The sequence below is a fragment of the Schistocerca gregaria genome, chromosome 5 (assembly GCF_023897955.1).
Source record: "Schistocerca gregaria isolate iqSchGreg1 chromosome 5, iqSchGreg1.2, whole genome shotgun sequence".
NCBI lineage: Eukaryota > Metazoa > Arthropoda > Insecta > Orthoptera > Acrididae > Schistocerca > Schistocerca gregaria.
In genome coordinates this window covers 279070015-279095994 of record NC_064924.1, presented here as the reverse complement: position 1 = coordinate 279095994, position 25980 = coordinate 279070015, and the positions used below count along the sequence as shown (strand labels likewise).

General features: G+C 37.7%; 1 protein-coding gene across 2 annotated transcripts in view; it reads left to right on the top strand.

The window, feature by feature from the left end:
* Positions 1-15043: 15043 nt before the first annotated feature.
* Positions 15044-25980, top strand: part of LOC126272104 (SHC-transforming protein 1) — a 74270-nt gene continuing 63333 nt past the window's right edge. Inside the window, exons 1-2 of one of the 2 annotated variants that reach the window (XM_049974695.1) lie at positions 15044-15749; positions 23759-23944. In XM_049974695.1, coding sequence (XP_049830652.1) covers positions 23828-23944 — 117 coding nt within the window. In that variant the 5' untranslated portion in view covers positions 15044-15749; positions 23759-23827. The remainder of the gene's footprint in view (positions 15750-23758; positions 23945-25980) is intronic. The other variant, XM_049974696.1, reaches the window with a different exon arrangement.

The following is a 25980-nucleotide window of genomic DNA, read 5'->3' as shown; positions in this document are numbered from 1 at the left end:
TCTTTTATGATTCTTGAACCAAGGGTTAACTATGATTAAGTTATGCTCTGTGCAAAATTCTACCAGGCGGCTTCCTCTTTCATTCCTTACCCCCATTCTATATTCACCTACTACGTTTCCTGCTCTTCTTTTCCTACTATCGAATTCCAGTCACCAATGACTATTAAATTTTCGTCTTCCTTCACTATCTGAATAATTTCTTTTATCTCGTCATACATTTCATCAATCTATTCGTCATCTGCGGAGCTAGTCCGTATATAAACTTGTACTACTGTGGTAGGCATGGGCTTCGTACCTATCTTGGCCACAATAATGCGTTCACTATGCTATTTGTAGTAGCTTACACACATTTCTCCTCTTTTATTCATTATTAAACCTACTTATGTATTACCCCAATTTGATTTTGTATTTATAACCCTGTATTCACCTGACCAGACGTCTTGTTCCTCCTGCCACCGAACTTCACTAATTCCCACTATATCTAACTTTAACCTGTCCATTTCTCTTTTTAAATTTTCTTACCTTCCTGCCCAATTAAAAGATCTGACATTCCACCCTCCGACCCGAACAATTCCAGTTTTCTTTCTCCTGATAACAATGTCCTCCAGAGTAGTCCCCACCCAGAGATCTGAATGGGGAACTATTTTCCCTCCAGAATATTTTATCCCAGAAGATGCCATCATCATTTAACCATACAGCAAAGCTGTATGCCCTCAGGAAAAATTACAGCTGTAGTTTCCCCTGGCTTTCAGCTGTTCGCACTACCAGCACAGCATGGCCATTTTGGTTAGTGTCACAGACTGTTGCCCCTGCAACTACTGAAAAGACTGCTGCCCTTCTTCAGAAACTACAAGTTTGTCTGGTCTCTCAACAGATACCCCTCCGCTGTGGTTGCACCTACGGTGTGGCTATCTGTATCTTTGAGGCAAGCAAGCCTCCCCACCAACAGCAAGGTCCATAATTCATGGGGGGCATACACAATACCAGTGTTAATAAATTATTGATACAGCTGCTACCGGTACCATATGCACACAAATGGAGTATTTCGGAAGTGTCAGTGCATTGGTGAGCTGAGAATATATCTACTTAATGTTGACTATCTGTAATATATTTAAGACGTATATGTGAAATTTATTATTAGGAAATTAAAGATAGACTACAACATGTCATAACACTTAGTGAAAGGAGAACCAACAAATTTAAGGAAAAACTGAAGGTACTATTATTATGTTATTCATGCTTCCACAGATATTGATGTGGTAGAAGATTTATCAACTATATCTGAAATTCTGAGTGCCTTCTGTCCAGTTATTGCAACAGGTAACAAAACTAAAGTTAGAAAACATGGATGTTCAACTTCACATAAGTAGTTCACACCTACTTTGCAGAGACTAATTTCTGTAATAATTATGTGTCACAATAAGATAAAATGTGGTGGTATAGACAAGGCATCTTAAGAGGTGAAATCCATCGGATCAAAAATCAAATTATGACCACATTAAAAGCCAATAAATCCAAAGCTACATGGAGTATTAAGACAGAATTAGATTCTAGTAGTAATTGTTAAAAATAATGTTAATCACACTTCAGATGAATATAAACTGTTTTTCCATCCATCCAGCTTCACTCACATACACACATATAGCATACACTTCCTCCTCACCAGTGCCTCTGTCCACCTCTTCTTCCCCTTGTCTCTTCATCTCATTTCTCACCTCTATATGTCGACCTTCTCGTCTCCACTCTCTCTCTCTCTCTCTCTCTCTCTCTCTCTCTCTCTCTCTCACTCTCTCTCTCTCTCTTCCTCCTCCTCCTCCTCCACTACCACCACCACTGCCACCACCACCTCTCTTTCTCATCCTGCTCCTCCTCATCTTCCCTCTTTTCCATCTGCCTATTATCTGTGTCCATCTTATTCTCCCTCTCTATCTGTCTATCACCTCTTCCCCTTCTTTGTATGTTCATCTTTACCTCATGTGCTTATAATCATCCTCTCCTCATCATCTTCCAAAAGGCAAAGCCCTTTAAGATTAGCTGAAAAGGTGAAAAACGTCCTATTCTGCCCACTAGGTCGTCGCAGGTTGTGGTAGTTGACACTATATATTTTTACTTTGCGGTACTTTTTCTAAATACTCACTGCTGTACCCTGCTTTGAGCAAGCCCATTATCTGCAAAATATTTGAAGACCATATCCTCAGTTTTCTCAGCCAGAGGACCTCCTCTCTGACAATGAGTTTACATTTACCTGCCAAAAGTGTAATGATTCCTTGCAACAGAAGAATATGGAACACATTTTCACCTCAAAATACCATCCAGAGCCGAACTGTGTTCAACAGGTCTATTTGATCATACTGCCACTCCTCGAACAATGGCAACAGTAAACCATCCGTTACCATGACCAAACGTATCGTTTATATCTAAACTAAAATTAAAATCTACAACCGACGAAAACAGCAGGACCATCCAGCAGAGCTTGTGCGGCGACAGACTTAACTGGAATACGATTCTTCTTGTCTCCAGCTGTTGTAGCAAATTCGATGTTCTCGATGGTCTTGTAGACTGTTTGTTTAGAACGGCAGCGATATCTTCTGTAAGGCGTCTTGGCAGCGTTCAATGCAGTTGCCTTCAAGAACATCGAATTTGCTACAACAGCTGGAGACAAGAAGAATCGTATTCCAGTTAAGTCTGTCGCTGCACAAGCTCTGCTGGATGGTCCTGTTGTTTTCGTCGGTTGTAGACTTAATTTTAGTTTAGATATAAACGATACGTTTGGTCATGGTAACGGATGGTTTACTGTTGCCATTGTTCGAGGAGGTACTGGAGTACCAAGTGTTGCTGGACTTGAAAGTTTTGTTGACAGAGACATTATTGCCTTTCGCACTTACCATATTTCGGAATTGGCTAATAAAGATTTTGGTAAATCTGCATATGTTTCTCCTGGTATCTGTATGTAGCTAAATTTAAGGACATCGTGAATGATTTACCTCGCTTGTCAACTAACTGTCCTCCAAGAGAGTTAATGCTCAGGCAACCTGAGAGAAATGAGTGGAGCTCATCAATCCTAAAAATACCATGTGATACAACTGAGTGGGATCAAGAGATCAGGCAGGTGGTAATCGCACTTAGGGATAAAGCACATATCCACAGGTATCACTTTAATCGCAGCCTTGGTCGTAATTTTAATCAGATTCGACCCAAAGTAATCTATTTTCCTAAAAAGAATTAAAAAGTGGTAATTGTTGCACTCAGGGCAGTATGTAGTGGCCATAATACCCAATTCAGGATGTTATTTATTAATTCACCCCAAATGGGATCTTAAACAATCCCAAAAGTAGGACAGAAACTTGTAGGGGCAATAATGTACATACTATGTACACAGCATGCATCATGTAAGTTGTGACATCCCTTTTATCTCATGAACGGTACCAGATGTCGAAACGAGGTTTTGAACAAATGATAGCAAGCTAAGGGGCACATACTTTTCTTTTGTGATGAAGTCTTAACTCTTGTATCGACCAAGAGATTGAAGCAAGTACGATTTTTAAACAGAATGATATACTTTTTAATGACATCTAAAACTTATTAAGAATACGACTCCAGTGATTTTGAGGTTGAAAACTCTTTGCTGAAGAATCCAGTATACAGTCGAAAATTGAAAGGTAAGTAGTTCAGAAGACGCTGTTTCGTTGTAAACATGCCCATACCATGCTATGTTGTTGTATCAAGCATTTCTATTGCTTACTCGTCCACACTACAGAACTAGCAGGCAGCATGGCGTTACTGGTAGGTCATTCCTGGTTCAACAGTTCTTGCATGTAGACATGTACACTGGTGAGGAGGAGTTAGATGTGCTGCTCTTACACAGAAGATGTCAAAGAAATGTTACTGAAATGGTACAGCAGTGAAGGATGTCTAATTATGATTTTCACTGCCCATCACAGCAGGCACTTGCACGAATGATTAGGCCAGCGTCAAACAGAGGACGAGGACAAAGTCTGTAACTGACTGAATACAAGAAGAAGCTGTTCTGGCTATAATACTTACACGTCCACATGCTGGCACAGACGTACTACCATGGAACCAGGGATCAGCTAGATGAGTTCCAGTAGCGTTTTGCATCGTCATAAATTTCACTCTTATCAGTTGTCATCTGTCACAGCAGCAAACACTTGGAGGACATGATTTCGAACATCATACGAAGTTTTGACGGTTTGCTCTGCAGGGCCTGGGAGACGACACTAAGTTTTTCCAATGTTTGCTCTTTATGGATGATGCAAGATTTGCGAACCACATTAATGTAACTTTATGTAACATGGGCGGCTGAACAGCTGAAACTCTACACTGGCTTCATCAGCTACAATACCAACGACCATGCAGCATATACATATGGTCAGCATCATAGAGATTTCCATTGTGGACCAGAAGTATTAAATGGAAATACTTAAGCACAGCTTCCTATGAACATTCTACCTATCCCTCTCGAAGAGGTGCCACTGGATAAGCGGTAGTGTATATGGTTCCAACACAGCAGTACACAGAATAATTACTGAATAAAAAATTTGGTAACTTGTGGACAGTACAGTGGCTGACCAGGTCGCTGGATGTTATTCTCTTCATTTCTTTCTATGGCAGCACTGAAAGATGCAGTCTATCATGAAGTCCCAATTACCCCAGACAATATGCGCCATCGAATGCCACAGCATGCAATGGCATATTGTACAATGTATTTTTACCAGTTCATGTATCTCTCGAATGGTGATTACAAATGTACTTCGAAGTCGGTGGTAAACAATTTGAGCAAATGCTTAATAAAAGTGTAAAACTCTGTTTCTTAAGAAAAGTATTTATTTTGTGGGTAATATGTCGTCAGTCATATTGAACAGAATTTTAGTTCATTTAAAATGTATTCTATATAACTACAACTTCGATTATCGTCTGCAGACACATTTGTCCAACAAGCGTTTTACCCTGAAGAACCATTCAGGCATCTGCAGACAAAGACAAGTTAGGTATTATTATTTTTTCAAAACTAGTGTGGTTAATACTATAAATACTTTCTTCCATGAATAGGGCTGTCTATCATTATGAACAACCAACATTTCTATTGCAGCATGCAGCAATGAGGAGGGCTTAAATGGAAAACTGAGTAGCGAAACTGTTTCCACAAAAACCTTGTAACATACACATATGAAAATAGTTTTCCTAAGTCAATCTGATGCGCCAGACGTTACAAAGTCATAGCTGACCCTATATGTATGTTGTATAGTTAATGAGGTTTTATCTTAGTGGTGTAGGCCTGCCTTGCTACATATAATAATGGAGCCTGACTTGATAGTTCTGATTGGCAGTGTTTACACGGCAATAGCTGACTCTGGCTGCATTGCTTTCCAGTTTTACTACATTTATAGGATTCCTCTGCGAAAGGTTTCAGAGCCAGGATTAACGAGCGTTATATTACTTTGTCTTTCCAAGAACTGTTGAATGCAATCATAAAACGTCCATTTAAAAAGAAATTCTTTAAATACCTCTGTTGATACCAGAGTTCAGGGTACTGGAACTGTTCATGAAATAAAAGGTGTGTTACATCTTATGTGGCTCATATTATACACACACACAAACACACACACACACACACACACACACACACACACACACACACACACACACACACACACACACACACACATATATATATATATATATATATATATATATATATATATATATATATATATATATATATATATATAGTGTAACTTGTTGAAGACACACACTCCTTCGTTGTGTAAGTCAGGTATACTGTACATTCGTGATGCACCAGTTTTACTCATTTTAATGTAATATGTACTATATTTCATGGAAGAGTCTTTCAGTCATAATTAAGTACTAAACATTTGCACTAACAAACCACTACATTATCGTTATGGGGTGTACAGCTGGCACTCGACTTATATGAAGTCAGGGCAGGAGAATTGATCCAAAACTTATGCATATTTAAACATTCTCCCATCCCAATGGCAAGTATTTTCAGAAACAAGGTACATTTGTGCTCTGTTTGTCACTCTTGTCTAAGAACGGAGCTCTCGGCATGGAGGAATATCTGATGGACATGTCTGGTATAAATGTATGTATACATCACTCAGCTATAGAGGGGAAGCGAATTATATCTTTGTGTAAATAATTGAGAATATACACATAAATGCACACATAATGTAAATAACTTAATGTGTTCATGAACGTTTAAAACTTAATAATTTAATTCTGATGAGATGCAACTATGTAAACTGGTGCAGTCACTGCTTCCTAAACAACCATTAGTAGCAAGTTAAAAAACTGATGTCCAGGGAAGAACATGTTTAATATATGTTTACATCTTTGTAAAAGTTTTGTGCATTGTGAGTGCCTAGACTGCCATGACAGAGTATTAGGGGGGCACTCTACCCTGAAAAATAGCTAATAATAATCGCAGGTACTTATCAAGTTGAGCGTTATGCTCGATGTAGAAAATGTGTGAAGTGCTATCCAAATCAATGTGGTTGGTTCAAGCTAAACAGTCTATTATCTGGAAGGCTTACAGCATCACACAGATGAACAGTGTAAGCAACTAACATCCAGACTAAACGCAACTGTTAGAGTTTTGATTCCAGCACTAGCTTAGTGAACTGAGACTTTGCTCACTAACAGAAGGAGCCATGATTATTATCACGATGGCAGCACTGCAACAATCAGCTGTTGGTATTTGAACTACTTCGCTTTATCTTGGGCACAGTTGAAAAAATGAACCAGCACACAGCACACAATGTTGCATTGCTCCCAATGCACGAATTATGAACATGAACCATGTGATATTGCTGTGTATAACACGCAATCACTACATCCTGTGTTTACCAATTTAGAAAACTGGTTTGCATCCAGTTAACATCAGTGAATGATACTTTGATATTAACTGCAATCTAAATATAATCACCTACTGAAGCTTATTTTTGTGAATGGAGGAGTTTGTGTTGTTAATTTGTTGTTCTATTTACACATGTCAGTTTGGCGCAAGTGTATGGTAACCATCAGGGCTTTTTTCAGGAAGAGCAGTATATTTTATTGTTCTATAGAGTTTCGAATGTCTGATGTTGTATGAACTATCTGTGGCTCTACTGCTGCTCGTCATACGCTTATACCATCTATAGTTATCCAATGCCTGGGTTAATCAACCACCACTGGCATATTACATCTGAAGTAGTTACAGATTGGAGCATTCCTTCAACAGTTTTTCACTTGATTTCCTGTTTAACTAGTGCGAATGCCTAGATCCAACTAACCCAACTCACATATTAAAGGAATCTAGTTTGTGGTGACATGAGGAAGAAATAAAATGTGTAACATTCAAGTCACCTGGTCAGCAAAAATAAAGAATTGTATTAGAAACACCTGTCATATGTTCTCCTGTACTGTTATAATACATCACTGTTTGCAAATAATAACCTGTCATTAAATCTAATTCAATTGAGAGTATTGAGACAAAACAATATCACTTTATTGTACATAGGTATGTAGCTATTATGTAATAATATTTACACTTGTGTCTTCAATATGTATAGCATGTATGTATGAAGGTGTGTGTGTGTGTGTGTGTGTGTGTGTGTGTGTGTGTGTGTGTGCAGCTATATGCTTAGTAATTCAGATAGGAACATAGTTAATACACCAGCCTGCTGTAGTACCTTGTATCTATGTAACCTCCCTATCTTACTGGTAAGCCAGATAATTGTAAAATTACACTATTATTATTAAGAGAAGTGATAGTTTTCTTTCTTCGCGTAATATTCAGATAGGTGTTCTTGAGTATAACACCTTCACCATGGTGAGATATTATCCTCTGTAAGTTATTTCCTATAGTAACTGATCTGTTAATGCTAGAAATACACTAAGTACGACTAAAAGAGTAAGGTAGACTTGCATTTTCTTGCGTTTTTTCTCGAATTCGGTTAAACTTCTCTCTCACTGATACCTGTTAATGAAGAAATGGCTTCTGCACAAGACAATTTATCATGTATCTGTAAAATGTGTGTAACTGATGAACTCATGTATAATTAAAAGACAGTTAAATGACTCTAGATATTTCGCTTCCTGTTACTTCGCAAAAGCTAATGAAACATCAGGTGCAGTGTATTGACAGATAAAGCAGACACTACTATTTTCATGAATGTTATTTCTATTTTTCAGTAATCTGTAGACACTTGCACAAACAATGTAATGTTCTAATGTTGTTGAGCGTATTTCATTAGTGTTTTCTTTTCTCAAGAACATTGACAGCTTTATCTGTGTTAAAACTGTCTTCTTGTATTTTCTCTTGTTCGAGTAAGATGAGTTTAAAGGAATTATGCATATTATTTATGTTGCTTATGAAAGAATAATAAGATTTGCAAAAGGGGATGTAGTGATAATTGCAATCACATACGTGTATAAAATATTCATCAAGAATTTAATTAAAAAGATAAAGGATGAGTCTCTGCCTGTATTTGTCAGTTAGGCAAAGCCTTGATTTTATTGAAATTTGCGATCTTTTTAAGTCAATACAGCTGTTTTGCTCATGTGATGTTAATTAAGCAACTTGAGAACAGAGACTACAGTAATGCTAAAAATCACAGTGCAGTTACTTACTTGCAGCTGTAATTATCGAAATAATTAGCTGGCACTGTTACATGGTCCTGCTCCTTTAATTACATTGATTGGCTTAAGTGTCTGTGAGCTACTTAGGATTTTTCATTATTATTACAGATGTTATGATAACTTCCAAAGATTAAATTTTTCTTGTTTCACATCACCTTTAAATAAGAGCACAGTTAGAAAGTGTGCTTAAAGGAACAATATATTTTTAACAGATGCCTCATCTATTTCATTCTGACTCCCAGGTGTAATTCTAGCGGAAAAGTCCACTACTGATAAATATCATATGAATTCACAAGATGTTGTAGCTTTATTTTGATGTTGCTTTCATTCATATAGTTAATATTAAACTTCGCAAGTATGGTAATTCCATTAGTGTTAGAAAATGAAACAGATAAAAATAATGCTGTTTGAACCAGAAAGACCATAAAGCTAGGTGTTCTGTACACCATAAAGGTGTTCTGTACATCATCACTACTATTTGTATTGGGTCATCTAATGCTACTTCTACTGTACATGCATAAAACTATTGTTGTAAACAGTAATTCTTTACATCTATAGCTCTAAATATTACATTTTTATTTTATATTTTAATTTTAGTGCATTAATGCGATCTTATTAAATGGTGACTGTTGTAAAATGAACCTTTCATATAGTGTTCATTAAAAAGAACGGTCATGCCACTTGGGACCAGTGGAAGATACATTAGCTTATTTGTTTTGGTTGTAAGTATTTGTAATGTATTATTGTTTTTATGACATGTTCTACATCCTGGAGGACCTTCTCACTACAGATCATTTGGAATGGAAATTAATGTAATCTAATAAGAATAGGTGTGCCCCATCATCCTTGCTGTTCCTGCAATATGGTCTAACAATGTTTATCTAAATATAACAAGATAGCTCCTCCCCATGAACCATGGACCTTGCCGTTGGTGGGGAGGCTTGTGTGCCTCAGCGATACAAATAGCCATACCGTAGGTACAACCACAACAGAGGGGTATCTGTTGAGAGGCCAGACAAACGTGTGGTTCCTGAAGAGGGGGAGCAGCCTTTTCAGTAGTTGCAGGGGCAACAGTCTGGATGATTGACTGATCTGGCCTTGTAATAATAACCAAAACGGCCTTGCTGCGAACGGCTGAAAGCAAGGGGAAACTACGGCCGTAATTTTTTCCGACGGCATGCAGCTTTACTGTATGATTAAATGATGATGGCGGCCTCTTGCGTAAAATATTCCGGAGGTAAAATAGTCCCCCATTCGGATCTCCGGGCGGGGACTACTCAGGGGGATGTCGTTATCAGGAGAAAGAAAACTGGTGTTCTACAGATCGGAATGTGGAATGTCAGATCCCTTAGTAGGGCAGGTAGGTTAGAAAATTTAAAAAGGGACATGGATAGGTTAAAGCTAGATACAGTGGGAATTAGTGAAGTTCGGTGGCCGGAGGAACAAGATTTCTGGTCTGGTGAATACAGGGTTATAAAGACAAAATCAAATAGGGGTAATGCAGGAGTAGGTTTAATAATGAATAGGAAAATTGGAATGTGGGTACGCTACTACAAACAGCATAGTGAACGCATTATTGTGGCCAAGATAGATACGAAGCCCACACCTACTACAGTAGTACAAGTTTATATGCCAACTAGCTCTGCAGGGAGAGAAGGAAACGTAGTAGGTGGATATGGATTGGGGATAAGAATCATAGCTAACACTTGGTTTAAGAAACATGAAAGAAGGTTGTATACATGGAAGAACCCTGGAAATACTAAAAGGTATCAGATACATTGTATAATGGTAAGACAGAGATTTAGTAACCATGTTTTAAATAGTAAGACATTTCCAGGGGCACATATGGACTCTGACCATAATCTATTGGTTATGACCTGTAGATTAAAACTGAAGAAACTGCAAAAAGGTGGGAATTTAAGGAGATGGGACCTGGATAAACTGACTAAACCAGAGGTTGTACGGAGTTTCAGGGAGAGCATAAGGGAACAATTGACAATAATGGGGGAAAGAAATACAGTAGAAGAAGAATGGGTAGCTTTGAGGGATGAAGTAGTGAAGGCAGCAAACGATCAAGTAGGTAAAAAGACGAGGGCTAATAGAAATCCTTGGGTAACAGAAGAAATATTGAATTTAATTGATGAAAGGAGAAAATATAAAAGTGCAGTATATGAAGCAGGCAAAAACGAATACAAACATCTCAAAAATGAGATCGACAGGAAGACCAAAATGGTTAAACAGGGATGGCTAGAGGACAAATGTAAGGATGTAGAGGCTTATCTCACTAGGGGTAAGATAGATACTGACTACAGGAAAATTAAAGAGACCTTTGGAGAAAAGAGAACCACTTGCATGAATATCAAGAGCTCAGTTGGAAACCCAGTTCTAAGCAAAGAAGGGAAAGCAGAAAGGTGAAAGGAGTATATAGAGGGTCTATACAAGGGCGATGTACTTGAGGACAATATTATGGAAATGGAAGAGGATGTAGATGAAGATGAAATGGAAGATATGATACTGCGTGATGAGTTTGACAAAGCACTGAAAGACCTGAGTGAAAACAAGGCCCCGGGACTAGACAACATTCCATTAGAACTACCAACAGCCTTGGGAGAGCCAGTCCTGACAAAACTCTACCATCTAGTGAGTAAGATTTATGAGACAGGCAAAATACCCTCAGACTTCAAGAAGAATATAATAATTCCAATCCCAAAGAAAGCATGTGTTGACAGGTGTGAAAATTACTGAACTATCAGTTTAATAAGTCACGGCTGCCAAATACTAACGCGAATTCTTTACAGACTAATGGAAAAACTGGTAGAAGCCGATCTTGGGGAAGATCAGTTTGGATTCAGTGGAAATATGGGGACACGTGAGGCAATGCTGACCCTACGACTTATTTTAGAAGCTAGATTAAGAAAAGGCAAACCTACGTTTCTAGCATTTGTAGACTTAGAGAAAGTTTTTGACAATGTTGCCTGGAATACTCTCTTTCAAATTCTGAAGGTGGCAGGAGTAAAATACAGGGAGCGAAAGGCTATTTACAATTTGCCCAGAAACCAGATGACATTTATAAGAGTCTAGGGACATGAAAGGGAAGCAGTGGTTGAGAAGGGAGTGAGACTGTGTTGTAGCCTCTCCCCAATGTTATTCAATCTGTAAATTGAGCAATCAGTAAAGGAAACAATAGAAAAATTCGGAGTAGGTATTAAAATCCATGGAGAAGAAATAAAAACTTTGTAATTCTGTCAGAGACAGCAAAGGACTTGGAAGAGCAGATGAACAGAATGGACAGTGTCATGAAAGGAGGATATAAGATGAACATCAACAAAAGCAAAACGAGGATAATGGAATGTAGTCGAATTAATTCAGGTGGTGCTGAGGGAATTAGATAAGGAAATGAGACACTTAAAGTAGTAAAGGAGTTTTGCTATTTGGGGAGCAAAATAACTGATGATGGTCAAATTAGAGAGGATATAAAATGCAGACTGGCAATGGCAAGGAAAGCGTTTCTGAAGAAGAGATATTTATTCACATCGAGTATAGATTTAAGTGTCAGGAATTCGTTTCTAAAGTATTTGTATGGAAGTGAAACTTGGACGATAAATAGTTTGGACAAGAAGAGAATAGAAGCTTTCGAAATGTAGTGCTACAGAAGAATGCTGAAGATTGGATGGATAGATCACAAATAGGTAATGAGGAGGTATTGAACAGAATTGGGGAGAAGAGGAGTTTGTGGCACAACTTGACAAAAAGAAGGGATCGGTTGGTAGGACATGCTCTGAGGCATCAAGGGATCACCAATTTAGTATTGGAGGGCAGTGTGGAGGGTAAAAATCGTAGAGGGAGACCAAGAGATGAATACACTAAGCAGATTCAGAAGGATGTAGGTTGCAGTAGATACTGGGAGATGAAGAAGCTTGCACAGGATAAAGTACCATGGAGAGCTGCATCAAACCAGTCTCAGGACTGAAAACAACAACAACAACAAGATAGCTCACAACTGTAATACGATGTTCTGAAAGCAGTATAATTGAGCATTACTTATGCAGTTTCTTTCATTTATGTTACATACTAACTGATCTATTTCGCTCATAAGTCCCTTTATATTTTTGTGAAAGGTTATGTTTGTTTACTGAGGTGTCCTCGAGGCTTCTTCTTCCTTGTGCTTGTGTTAAAAATCTTTTAGATGAGAGGGGTGCATTACTTTCCATCTACCTGCTATTCGTGTGGCTGTCTGTGTGTTTATTGCATTTTCTTCTGTTGTTGTTTCTTCTTCTTTGGGCGATGTTATGCTTGATGGTGAGGCCACAAATTCTGGGCAGGAGAGCGTTGTAGTTGGAGCTTGCTTTTTCACTTCCAGGCAAATCAGAGATCATTTTTCTCCTTTAAACTCTCAGCATAAAATGTTTTTTTAGTTATCCTTGTATTTCTGAAAGGTGAGTGACCCCAGAACATTATTCCATAAGATATTACTGTATCAAAATGTGTAAAATATGCCAACTTACAGATTCGTCTCTCTGCAAGATTTGCAATGATTACAAGTGCAAATGTGGGAAATGAGGCTGAACTATGTTGCTTTATGATTTCTAAACTGTGCTTTTTCCGGTTTCAGTATGGATACCTAAACATTTTGAAGTTTCCACTCTGTTCATAATGTCCTCATCATTTGTTACCTTTATTATTTGTGTAGTAGCTCTAGAGTAGCAGAATTTGAATGTGTTGTGTCTTTTTAAACCTGAGAGAGACTATTTCCAGAAAATGAGTCAATGATATAATTTAAAACATCGTTTACCATTTCTTCTGTTGATGTATGTATACTTGCACTGATTACAGAACTAGTGTCATCTGCAAAAAGAACTAATTCTGGTTGTAGTACATTAGGAATAAGAGTGGACCTAAAATTGAGCCTTGGGGAAGTCCATACGTGATTCCTCCACATTCAGAGTAATCTCCCCCGATTATACTTATTGAGTTACTAAGTACAAATATTCACACTCTTTCTGTTAGATATGATATTGGTTATACAATCAGTTCCCACTTTATGTGGGAGGATATTGTGATTCACACAGTCATATGCCTTAGACAGGACAAAGAAAATATCAACTGGTGCAATTTTCTTATTTAATGCCTCTAAAATTTGGTGAGTGACCGAGTAAATGGCGTTCTCAATAGAGTAACTCTCCTGAAATCCAAACTGTGATTTACTAACGATATTATTGTTGCTCAGCTGTTATGCTATTTCAGAATACATCATATGATGCGACATGAGGGCCAGTGGGAATTGGTCTATAATAAGAGAGAATTAAAAGTTTATAATTTTATTTAATGATTAGCAAAACTGAGCTGATCCAAAATCGAATAATTTTTTGTGATCGAGAATATAATTAATTTAATATTCTAGGTAGTGGGGAGCAGGCGTGATAATTACGACGATAAATAATCGCTCGCACTCCTGTCACTTACTGTGAACACTTTTACTCTTGCAGCTTATACCCAACACGTGTAGCGTAGAGCATGTACTACAGAGAACTGGTCTGGCAAAGTTACAGTTGTTCTTGCTGCGGCAGAGCAGCGATATTATTTTCGGGTGGAATCAGTGGTTCTACGTCCCCACAATGTAACACCTTTTTTGCAAAATTATACTGCATAGACATTCATGACAATCCTTGAGGATAATTTAACAAATATGTAATTAAATAAAACCATGCATAAAATCCGCCAAGAACAAGAATAACAACATAACAACAAAAAATATGGGAATTGAACATATATGACATGTTAAATTGTTTAATTTCATGCTTATTTACTTTTGAGGAATATTTATTGATTTCACTTTAGACTGTATCCTTTTGTTTTACCCAACAGCAGTGTCTCAGTTTTTCTGCCGCCCCCCCCTTTCTGAATCAGATTTTTCATTCTTAGTATCAAAGAAATTTTTTTTGGTGGTTACATATGACCCAACATCTTTGTAGGGTACTTTCTAGCTTCATTTCCTATCTTTAGACATTTTTGTTAGAAACATGCCGGATATAAACATAAAAGCTGTAGTTTTAAATTAATTAGTATTAAAAGATGTCATCCATAATCATTTTAATCTGTAGTTGTCAAAGAATAAATAATCTAATCTAATCTCAATTAACTGATGGCGGAGCCCTACAGGGGATTTGGTACTCACATGACAAACACTAATTTGTGAATTCTCTTTCGTTAGATCGATAAGTCTTAATTATTTCATTTGCACTAGAACTGCATTTTGTGCGCCAAATATCTATTTCCACACGTTATGTTGCATTAATTGTTTCAATAATTCGATAATAACATCAGCGTTAACATAAACTTTCCTTCCAAAGGGCAGGGCCGACTTCCTTCACTATCCTTCCCTAATCAGATGAGACCGATGACCTCTCTGTCTGGTCTTCTCCCCCAAAACAATCCAGCCCATAAACCTCACAGCTGCTAATACAGAGAAACTGAGTGATATTTCAGTTAGTAAATATATGCTAGAATGTTGATTTGTATGAGAATGAAAACACAGCTATTCCACTGAACAGCCAGAAATCAGAGCCGGCACACTTGATAGAATCACAAGAATATGGACAACTGGAGAAAATATTTGTGCGTGTTCCTCATATGTTTTAGAGTAACTGCGAACAATAAAGAGATTGATAAACATAGACGAAGTTGATTCGAGTAACAATTTTTTTAATCACACTTAAAACAAGCACAAATGTCAACCAGTTGTTTACGTATGTGGTGTCATCTGTGGAGCGCATTCGCCGAAAAAAGACCGCTGGTATCCAGAACATCTGAGACATGTAGCGAGAAGTGAGTCATAAAGGCGTAGAAAGGATGTTGGAAATTGGTGCTTGACGTTTGTGCTAACATTTGAAATATGGTGTTTGCTGTGTGAGGAATACTTTCTCGAACGACACACCAATATCTAAATCTGAGAGTTCAACCTACGCTATGAGCTACGTTTCGCATTTAGTGTGAAGGACGGTGATGATATTTTGGACGTAAACAACAGCAGATAATGTAGTGGCTGTTTACATTTGCCACGAAAACATCAGCATGGCATAATGGTAGATGTGAGTTTTTTTGAACCCATTACTTGCATAATTTTCTCTACCGAAATTATTTGTAGTCAGGATAGATTAGTAAAGGTAGTGTAAATTTAAGGACGTGACAGTTTTTGATTAAGTATAGTGTTCAGCACTGTATCTCAGTGTTTGCATGACTCGGGTTTTAATGACAGAAATGTGTACTTTTATGCTCCGTGGATATGGTGAGAACTAAGAGTTTTGTGGGGATTTAGAATAGAACTACAATTAGTCACATCACTAAGTGTGCAACGAACATTAATTCTGAAGTTGTAGTATCAACATACCATGCTGGACATACTTTATTTCTGTAGGTTGGTAGGTGACACACTGGAATATTCATAGCTAAGTGTCCCTAATGTGTGCTCTGGTGACTCAGAATTGTCTACAAAAGGGAAACATAGTACATGGATTCCGTCAAAAGTGCAGCTTCAATGCCTCGAGAAGTTTTGTATCAGGAAGTCATTTACGGCAGAAACAAAGTAGGCCTATCCCGAATTAACACTTCCAGTCAGTGTTGCAAGTTGTGTATGTTACATTAGCAATGTTCCATGTTACCTATCCAATGGAGAGTGGTCTCTAAGTTGTGTAAACAAGTCAGGGATGTACAGTTCATTAAAGTGCAATACAGTGAAACATTACATTACTCTAAATTTACAGTACTGATTCTAACTACTCATGAACCTAAATGTATACTCATGTACTGTATATGTGTGTGCCTGTGTAGAGAGAGAAATATTGGCAATGACAAAGGACATTAATCAATATATGTAATATATTGTGTAGAAGTTGTGAAAAAAAAAACATTTTTGGAACATATCTGTGCATGATGTTCTTGAATTAACTCCAGGTAGCCTATAATTCTTACAGTGCACGCCTGTATTCTGAAAAGATTCTCTCTGTAACCTGAATTTCTCCAGAAAATGATTCTATAACTCATTAAGGAATGGAAATAAGCAGAACTAACTATTTTTTTTTATTTTTTGACTAGCCTCGTAGCAATAATCATCATACTGCAGACATAGCTGAATCAAGGAGCTTCTTTATTCTCGCCACTGACTTTGCCACTTGAGGTTGTAATCTGTTTGTGGTCCCAAAAGCTTAACACTTTCTGCTTGTTGTATTTCATTGCTTGAGAGCTTGTGGAGTCTTTAAGAGACATCTTGTCAAAATTCTGTGATAATCCATTTGTTGTAACCATTTGTTTACAGTTTCAAATATTTTATCAGTAAGAAGACAGATATAGTTTCTTATTCCTGCACTTGTATGAGATGAAGAGAAAACAAAATTAGCATATTCTGAAACTGCAAGTGGAAGATCATTTACGTATATTAGTAACAACAAAGGTCTTAAAAACTACTCTTTTGGTACACTGTGTCTAATTGCTTCAAATTCTGAGTGCCTATTGTTAAGTGATTATCATGGTTCAAATTGCTCTGAGGACTATGGGACTTAACATCCGAGATCATCAGTCCCCTGATTATAATGGAATTGATACACATTACAAAAATCATAACCAAGAACCTGTTGTGCTTACTGTTTTGTAATATCTTTACTTTTTCATTAGGATATCATGGTTCACGCAACTAAAAGCCTTAGCCAAGTTACAAAATTTTCACAACGGTAGTAATTTGTGGTTTATTTATTTCTAGTGTGTCTTCTGTCAGGGTAAATATAGGTGGTTCAATTCATAGCCCTTTTTGAAATACACAGCAAAAAAAGTATCCAATATATAACTGAATTAAACTAACAACATTTAATTATAACCATTTGAAAATTTATTTTTAAGACAGTTGATAATACTGGAAACTTCTTTTGGAAATGTTAATGTAACTGAATTTTGTCAAACTTTTTTTGGAAGGCTTTTTCTTAGGGATTATAGGCTATTTTCTAAAGGAGTGTTAATACCTAAATTATCTACTATTGGCAGTTATTATAAGTTTTTGCGATTTTATAGCTATCTTTGATCAGTTCTTTATCTACATTTGAAGAAATTCCAGTTTCTTGATTTGTTTCCTGTCTTATTTTCACAATGTTCACGATAGGTTTTGTCTCAGTTCTGGAGAAGCTTTTTTTCCCCTTGAAATAACATACATGTTGATGCTCTCGTGAGTTTGCTAATACAGTTTGTAATGTGGCTTAACCCTGCCATCCCATGTACATTTGTGCGAAGTAGAGTCTTCTCTTTCATTATATTATGACCCCATTTGTAATCCATTGTTTAGATTCATTTAATCTGCTTCCTCTGGTTAGTTTCTTAGGAAATCAGGTTCTAAACTAGACTATGGCTGTGTTAGAGAATACATATAATATTTTTTCATCTACACCAAGTTTGTTGTGTACATCTTTCCTGTTTGTATTTTTATTTCTTTATTTATCTTTATTCATCCAAGGATCATTTCACAATAGAAAAGAATTTGTCAGTACAGTACCAACCAGTGTGTCAAAATATAACACACAGCATACATAATATGCTTTAAAGGATAGGACAGGTGTTAGCAAGGGCATAGGTTTAGGAACCATCAAAGAATTGGCCTTCACAATGCAGGAAAACCCAAATCAGGATGGCCAGACACGGCAGCCCATTCTTCCCAAATAGGTCAGTATCCTAACAGCTCCACTGCCTCATTCGGTAATTCTCTGTTGTATTTTGCAAATTCATCTTGAATTCCTCAATTCCTTTTTCATTTATTACCCTTTCAGTTTTCCAGTTACTTTTATTTATCCCATTCACTCTAATACTGAACTTCAGTTGTTGCCTACTGCAATCTGAGAGTTCATCAACTATGTTAGTTGCTCTATAATTTTCCTGCTTCGATGTATGTCCTAAAATGTTATCGGTAGCAGTTCTTTTGCTTCTCATGACACTTGTTGCAAATTTTGTTAGTGGTGTTATATTATGCGAAATGATAAGGGACTGTGGTTTAACTGTAGAACAGTAAGTATGCTCTAAAAAGTTAAAGTAAAAGCTCCATTTAATATTACCTCATTCTGGTTAAAAGTAAAGAAATTTAATAATGTATCAAAGTGTTTCATAAATAATTCAGAGTTAAGAAATGGAATCCTATGTATTGTGTTGTTATTATTATTATTATTATTGGCTTTCAATGAAAATCAACTTCTGGGTCATTCCATGGTGATGGATGTAACATTTTTACTATTTACATTGGCGTATTAACATGGAAATAAGACACTTAGAGTTGAATACAAGGAGTGTGCAGTGAAGGTTTGATGATGCGACCTGTGTTGATTTGCCACTAAATGAAGAGCAGAAAGTGTTGGTCAGTACAAAAACTACACTTTTCATGGAATGACCTCTTTTTGTAGCACGATCTCCAAAATCTGGATATCACGGTATTCCTTCCTAATGTGATGACTCCTTTCTTCATACCGGACCTTCAGCACCATAACTGGATGCTAAGTAACATCCTTCCTTCCTTCAGAATTCCTATAAATGTTGTCAAGTGATGTTCAGAAACATATATTATGTCTGTATGATTTGCAAGCTTCAGTTTATATAAAAAAAAATTCCAGTTCATTAATTTTACTTCTTAATCCTACAAAATGTTGTTGCAATATGTTTATTTTAACCTCCTCTTTTTATCTTCACATATTTTAAGCCCATAATTTCCAGCTTTGATCCTGGTAGTGTGAAATCTGAATTTATTCTGAAAAGTTGCTTTCCGCACACCAGTTACTACTTCGATACAACTAAGAGAATCTTAGTGCGCCCTCCACTCCCCCTCCCCCCCCCCCCCCCCCCCCAACAATTTTGCTATTAACTCACCTAGTTTCTGTTTATCATACACTGAGATGTAGGCCATGCCTTGTAAAATGCTGCATGTCAATAGTGTTAACAGAAACCAAATCTATATTCAACCCAGCATCTAACAGATGTATTTGATAAAACTCAGTTGATCTGAATCAAATAGCTGTTCAGGTAGGGCAGGGGCTGGTCACAACACCTCAAACTGACAACAAACTCAACATTTGTATTGCTTGTTGAGGTGTGAAGCTATCTATACCATGTTACTCTTGATGCTGTTGCCATGGTCCCGGTCAAAACTGTTTCCTGCTTCACCCACTACTGCAGCATGACACTCCTCTCCAAAATATTTGCATGCAGTACCTGTAGCTTCCTTCACATGGCTAAGACTTGTACTTGGCTTGGAAACAAGAAGTGTCCAAGTAGTTACTTCCTAATTCTTCCTTTAACTGGCCTACACCTTTTCCATGACTACCACATAAGTGTGACCATATGTTATAAAATGCAAGACAAAATGATGCATCTGTCTATGAATTATTGATCTGCTCAATTTGTGAAGCCCTCTCTCTGGAATAAATCGTCCAATTTTAATGAAATTGCTGTGATTTGTTTTCCTGTACATGTACATCTATGATCCATTTCTGTCTCAGTCGGATAATTCTTTTGTAGTGCATCTCCCTTCCGCCCTCCCTCCTCCACCACCACCAAAAGCTTCAATTCTCTTCTTGTCTGACCTGCTTATAGTCCGTGTTTCGCTTATGTATAAGGCAATATTCTATACCTTCAAAAAAGACTTCTTAAAGCAAAATGAAGATGATGGAAAGTAATCAAATTAAACGAGGTGAAGCTGGGGAATTAGATTAGGAAATGAGACACTTAAAGTAGAAGTTGAGTTTTAGTATTTAGAAAGCAAAATAACTTATGATGGTCAAAGTAGGGAGGATATAAAATGTAGACAGGCAATGGCAAGAAAAGCATTTTTGAAGAAGAGAAATTTGTTAACATAGAGTATGATTTAAGTGTCAGGAAGTCCTTTCTGAAAGTATTTGTATGGAGTGTAGCTGTGTATGTAAGTGAAACATGGACGATAAGCAGTTTAGACAAGAAGAGAAAAGAAGCTTTTGAGTGCCAGAGAAGAATTCTGAAGATTATATGGGTAGATCGCATAACTAATGAGGAGGTACTGAATAGAATTGGTGAAAAGAAAATTTGTGGTGCAACCTGATTAGAAGCAGGGATCGTTTGATAGGTCACATTCTGAGGCATCAAGGGATCACCAATTTAGTACTGGAGGGAAGCGTGGGGGTTTAATATTCTAGAGGAAGACCAAGAGATGAATACAGTAAGCAGATTAAGAAGGATGTAGGTTGCAGTAGTTACTCGGAGATGAAGAGGCTTGTACAGGATAGAGTAGCATGGGGAGCTGCATCAAACCAGTCTTTGGACTGAAGACGACGACGACAGCAACAACATTTGAACTTGTATTCAGCAATCACAAATGTCTCATTTTCAGAAACACTTTTCTTATTATTGAGAGTGTGCATTTTATATCTTCTCTACTTCGTCCTTGTCAAAATAACAAAAATTCCTAATATAATTCCCTCAGCATTGTCTCATTCAATTCAACTAAATTTGATCATCATTGTTTTGCTTATTTTAATGTTATAAGCTTTGCAAGACACTATCTGTTCTGTTCATTTGCTTACCAAGTCTTTTGTAATCTTTGAGAGAATTGCAATGTAATTCACAAATGTCATAGCTTCTATTTATCTTCCCTGAACTCTAATTTCCTTTCCAAGTTTATCTTTGCTGTCCTTTCTGCTTGCACAAACGTACAGATTCAATAACATGGAGGAGAGGCTGCAATCTTGTCTTACACCTTTCTCAGCTACTGCTCCCTTTTATGTCCTTAGACTCTTATAACTGCTGTCTGGTTTATACAAGTTGTAAATAACTTTTTGCTTGCTGTATTTTATCCATGCTATCTTCAGAACTTCAAAGAATGTATTCTAATTGACGTAGTCAAAAGCTCTCACTAAATCTGCAAGCACTATAGCCGTAGCTTTGCCCTTTTTTCAACATATCTTCTAAGAGGAGTCATATGGGAAGAATTGCTATACTTTTTCCTATGTTCCTCCAGAACCCAGATAGAGGTTCGATGAGTGGGCGTCTACCATTTCTTCCTCTTCTTCTTTAAATGATTTGTGTCCGTATCTTGTGACCATTACTTGTTAAATTGAAGGTGTATTTACAGCTGTCAGCAGTTGCCTTCTTACGAACAGGAATTGTTACATTTGTCTCATGTCTCATGTACCAGATGGAATAGTTTTGTGATTACTGGCTGTTCCAAGGATCTAATAATTCTTAGGACGTTTCATTTACTCCAGTGACATTTCATCCAAGGTCTTTCATTGCCGTATCAAATTTGTCTCCCATTGTAATAATTGCTATCACATTTGCATCTCTTTCCCCTTATCTCTGTAATATTTATCTCCAAGTTCACTTACTCCCTTCCTTTCAGCCTTTCCTGCTTTACTTAGTACTACCTTCCATCTGAGCTCTTGATATTCATATATTTGCTTTGCTTTCTGCCAAAGGTCTCTTTAATCTTCCTATAGGCTGTATATATCTCTCCTCTGGTTACATATGCTTCTACAGCCATGCATTTGCCCTCTGAGCATTTCTACTTAGTTATTTTGCACTTTCTACCAGCCTATTCTTTAGATATCGGTATTCCCTTGTGCCTGCATTATTTGATGCTTATTTACATTTTCTTCTTTAATAAATTTGATTCAACATCTCCTGTGTAATCTGAGGATTTCTACTAGGCCTTGTTATCTTATCTATTTAATCCTCTGCTGCCGTAACTATTTAGTGTCTCTCCTTCTATCGTATTTGCTTCCCCTGGTTCAGTTAAACATTGCCTAGTGCTCCCTCTGAAGCTTGCAACAACGTGTGGTTCATTCAATTTGCCCAGGTCTCATCATCTATCTCCTTAATTTCCTACTTTTTTTTGCAGTTTCTTCAGTTTTAATCTCCAGTTCATAACCAATAGATTATGATCAGTTCACATCAGCCCCTGGAAATGTCTTACAGTTTAAATATGATTCCAAAATCAGTCTTGCCAGTATGTAATCAGTCTGAAACCTTCCAGTGTTATCAGATCTCTCCCAAGTATACAACCTTCTGGACGATTTTCAAACAACGTAGCAGCAATGATAAAATTGTGCTCTCTGCAAAATTCTATCAGGTGGCTTCCTCTTTATTTCCTTCTCTCCCAGCCAATGTTGTACTATTTTTTCCTTCTCTTCTGTTTCCTGCCATCAAATTCCAATCCCTCATCACAATTAAATTTTTATCTCCCTTAATTATCTGAATTATTTCTTTTGTCTCATCATATATTCTTTCAGTCTCATCTTCATCTGTAGAAGTAGTAGGTGCATAACTGTGTTGGGCATTGGCTTCTTGTCTGTCTTGGCTGTGGTGAAGCATTCACTATGCAGTTCATAGTAGCTTATGCACTTTCCTACTTTCTTATTTTTTTTTTTTTTTTTTTTTTTTTTTTTTTTTTTAGCCTGACTCCTGCAATACCCCTATTTGATTTTGTGTTTATAATCATTTACTCACCTAATAAGTAGTCCCATTCTCTGTGCCACCACCATTCACCAATTCCCATTACATCTAACTTCAACCACTCCATATCCTTGTATCCTATAACAATGTAATTTTTCAAATAGAATTTTATAAATGACACCTTCAAATGTCTTCAATAAATCAAAGAAGATCCCAATGGGTGAAATTTTAAGATATAAAAGTTTTGTTATGTGCTCTGTGAAATTTTAAATAACTGAGTGGAGACCACTTTGGAATCCAAACTGTGGCTGATTGAGCATCCCATTACTACACAGATTGGTAATGACACTTGATTATGTTACCTTCACAAAAGTTTTGGAAAATGTAAGCTGTGAGATTGTTCCTTAGTTATAGATATCTGTGAAGTCAATTGTAGTGTGTCCTATTTTAAAGTGTCAGTGGAAAATCTTGTAAGATGAATTTATTATGTAATTGGTAATGTCTTAAGCACTGATTCCCTTTTTACTTTGTAACCAGAAAACTAGGTGGATGAACTCCAGATTTTTGTATTCCTCTCTTATTGCAACTTGCTGAATTTGTGTACTTTTAATGTTGTCGTGTTTTAATACTAAAAGAAAATCCTTTATCAATTCTCTAGCGATGAGACATATTTGGGGCAGCCAGCTGAAGTAGTAACAAATTGTTTGAGGTCTGCCGTTCTGTCACAATGCCCCGAGCTCTCCCAGATGGGCCTGGTGGCTCTTCCTTTGCCAACAAGCCAGCTCGAGGATGGCCTCATTCAGACCAGCAACTTTCCAAAGAAGGCATAACATATGCTGTGAGAGTAAGTCATTAGATCGATCGATCTCTCTCTCTCTCTCTCTCTCTCTCTCTCTCTCTCTCTCTCTCTCTCTCTCTCTCTCTCTGCGCCTTTGCCTCTGCCTCTGCATATTGTGTGTGTGTGTGTGTGTGTGTGTGTGTGTGTGTGTGTGTGTGTGTGTGTGTGCTATTTTTGTATATTGTTTCCATTCTTATTCTAATAAACATGGATTTTACATGCCCAAAAACTAAATGTAAAAGTTGATATAATTGGTTTATGTATTTAATTTGGTAACTAAATATTGTTGTCTTAACTGTCATTTTGTGATCTCCCCACCCCCCTCTCCCACTTACACACAACAGGTTCTATACAGGTAGAAAATGGTGGGAACATTATTGCTCATGCATGCGATAGATTGCTTTTAAAGTCAAAGGAGCAGAGAATGACTGGGTTACGAACAACGGTGCTTTGTTGCAAGTGTGAAATTCCATATTCTGGCCTTGGGGGCCAATTGGGTCCGGCTGACGACCACGTCATCCTTTGACAGTGGGGTCATTGGATACAGTATGGACAGGTATGTAGTCAGTTCTCTGCTTGTCCAGCCGTTGTTGGGTTTCTTGGCCTTGGAACCACTGCTAATGGGTCGAGTAGCTCCTTATGGACTGTGGGAAAATCGGAAGAGAAGAGAATTGAAGCATTTGAGGTGTGGTACTATAGACAAATGTTGAAAATTAGGTGGACTGATAAGATGATGAGTGATGATGTCCTGTGCATAATCGAAGAGAAAGGTATATGTGGAAAACACTGACAAGAAGAAGGGACAGAATGATAGGCCATCTTTTAAGACATCAGGGAATAACTTCCATGGATTAGAGGGAGCTGTATAGGGTAGAAACTGTAAAGGAAGACAGGAACTGGAATACAACCAGCCAATAATTAAGGACATAGGTTGCAAGTGTTATTCTGTGATGAACAGGTTGACACAGGAGAGGAATTCATGGCAGGTCACCTCAAACCACTAAATAGACTGATGGCACAAAAAAAAGGAGAAAGCTCTTCAGTTGGTCCCACAGACTGAGTGCATTACATACCACTCCTCCCACCAAGGAAAAATCCCTAGCGTACCAGAAATCAACCAGGGCCTCTGCATGTCAGACAGCCATGCTAACCACTCAGCTACAGAACACAGACTTGCTCCAAGTGTACCATTCGTTAAAAGCCTTGGACTTAAGGGACACTTAAGCTTGCAGTGTATAGACCTTGGTTAACCTTACTCCTTGTGCCCACTGCAATGCCCGCAGGATGGATGTTCAGCAGTAAATTTCTTCAGTGTTTGCATTAGTTGTGATAAAGTTCCCTCTTTGTGCTGTTGATATGGGCTGCTGGGTCATATGGAGTCAACAATGAAAAATTCCCAGAATTCTAAAAAGATTCCAGGGTTTTTCCCGTTTTTCTCCCGGATGAAAAAATTCCCGAGTTTTTCCCAGATCTCCCGGTTGTCCCGGGTCGTATACACCCTGCTGTGGTAATTATATGATATATGTATCTCTCCTCAGACCAGCCTCGCATGCTCCTAGCTCTTATTGCTCCCCTTCGATAGCTCCCCTCCCCCCCCCCCACCTTGCCCCCCCCTCCAATTCCTTCTCCTTAACACCCATAACCCACTGTAGGGTGGTACTTCGACCACTGACGGGGGACAGGATTGTTGAAGATCTACTGGCAGGTGTTGATCTCTGCCTCCTTAACACTGAGCTCCCACATACTTTAATGTGGCACAAAGGACTTTCTCGGCCATTGATTTTCCATCTATAGCCCTGGATTCCACCCTTCCATTGTAGGGAGTTCATGACAATTAATGTGGCAGCCACCATTTTCTGGACTGTCTTATCTTTTCTTCAGCCTCACTCGCCTTGATGCCAACTAATGTAAATTGAGGTGTTCTTTCCCCAGCTGCCATCCCAACCGTCCCACCACACTACAGCATTGGTGAGTCCATGCGGAGTTTGACTGATGCCATCCTTTTAGCTATTCCGTGTTCCTCAAATTCTTCCCGAGGGAAG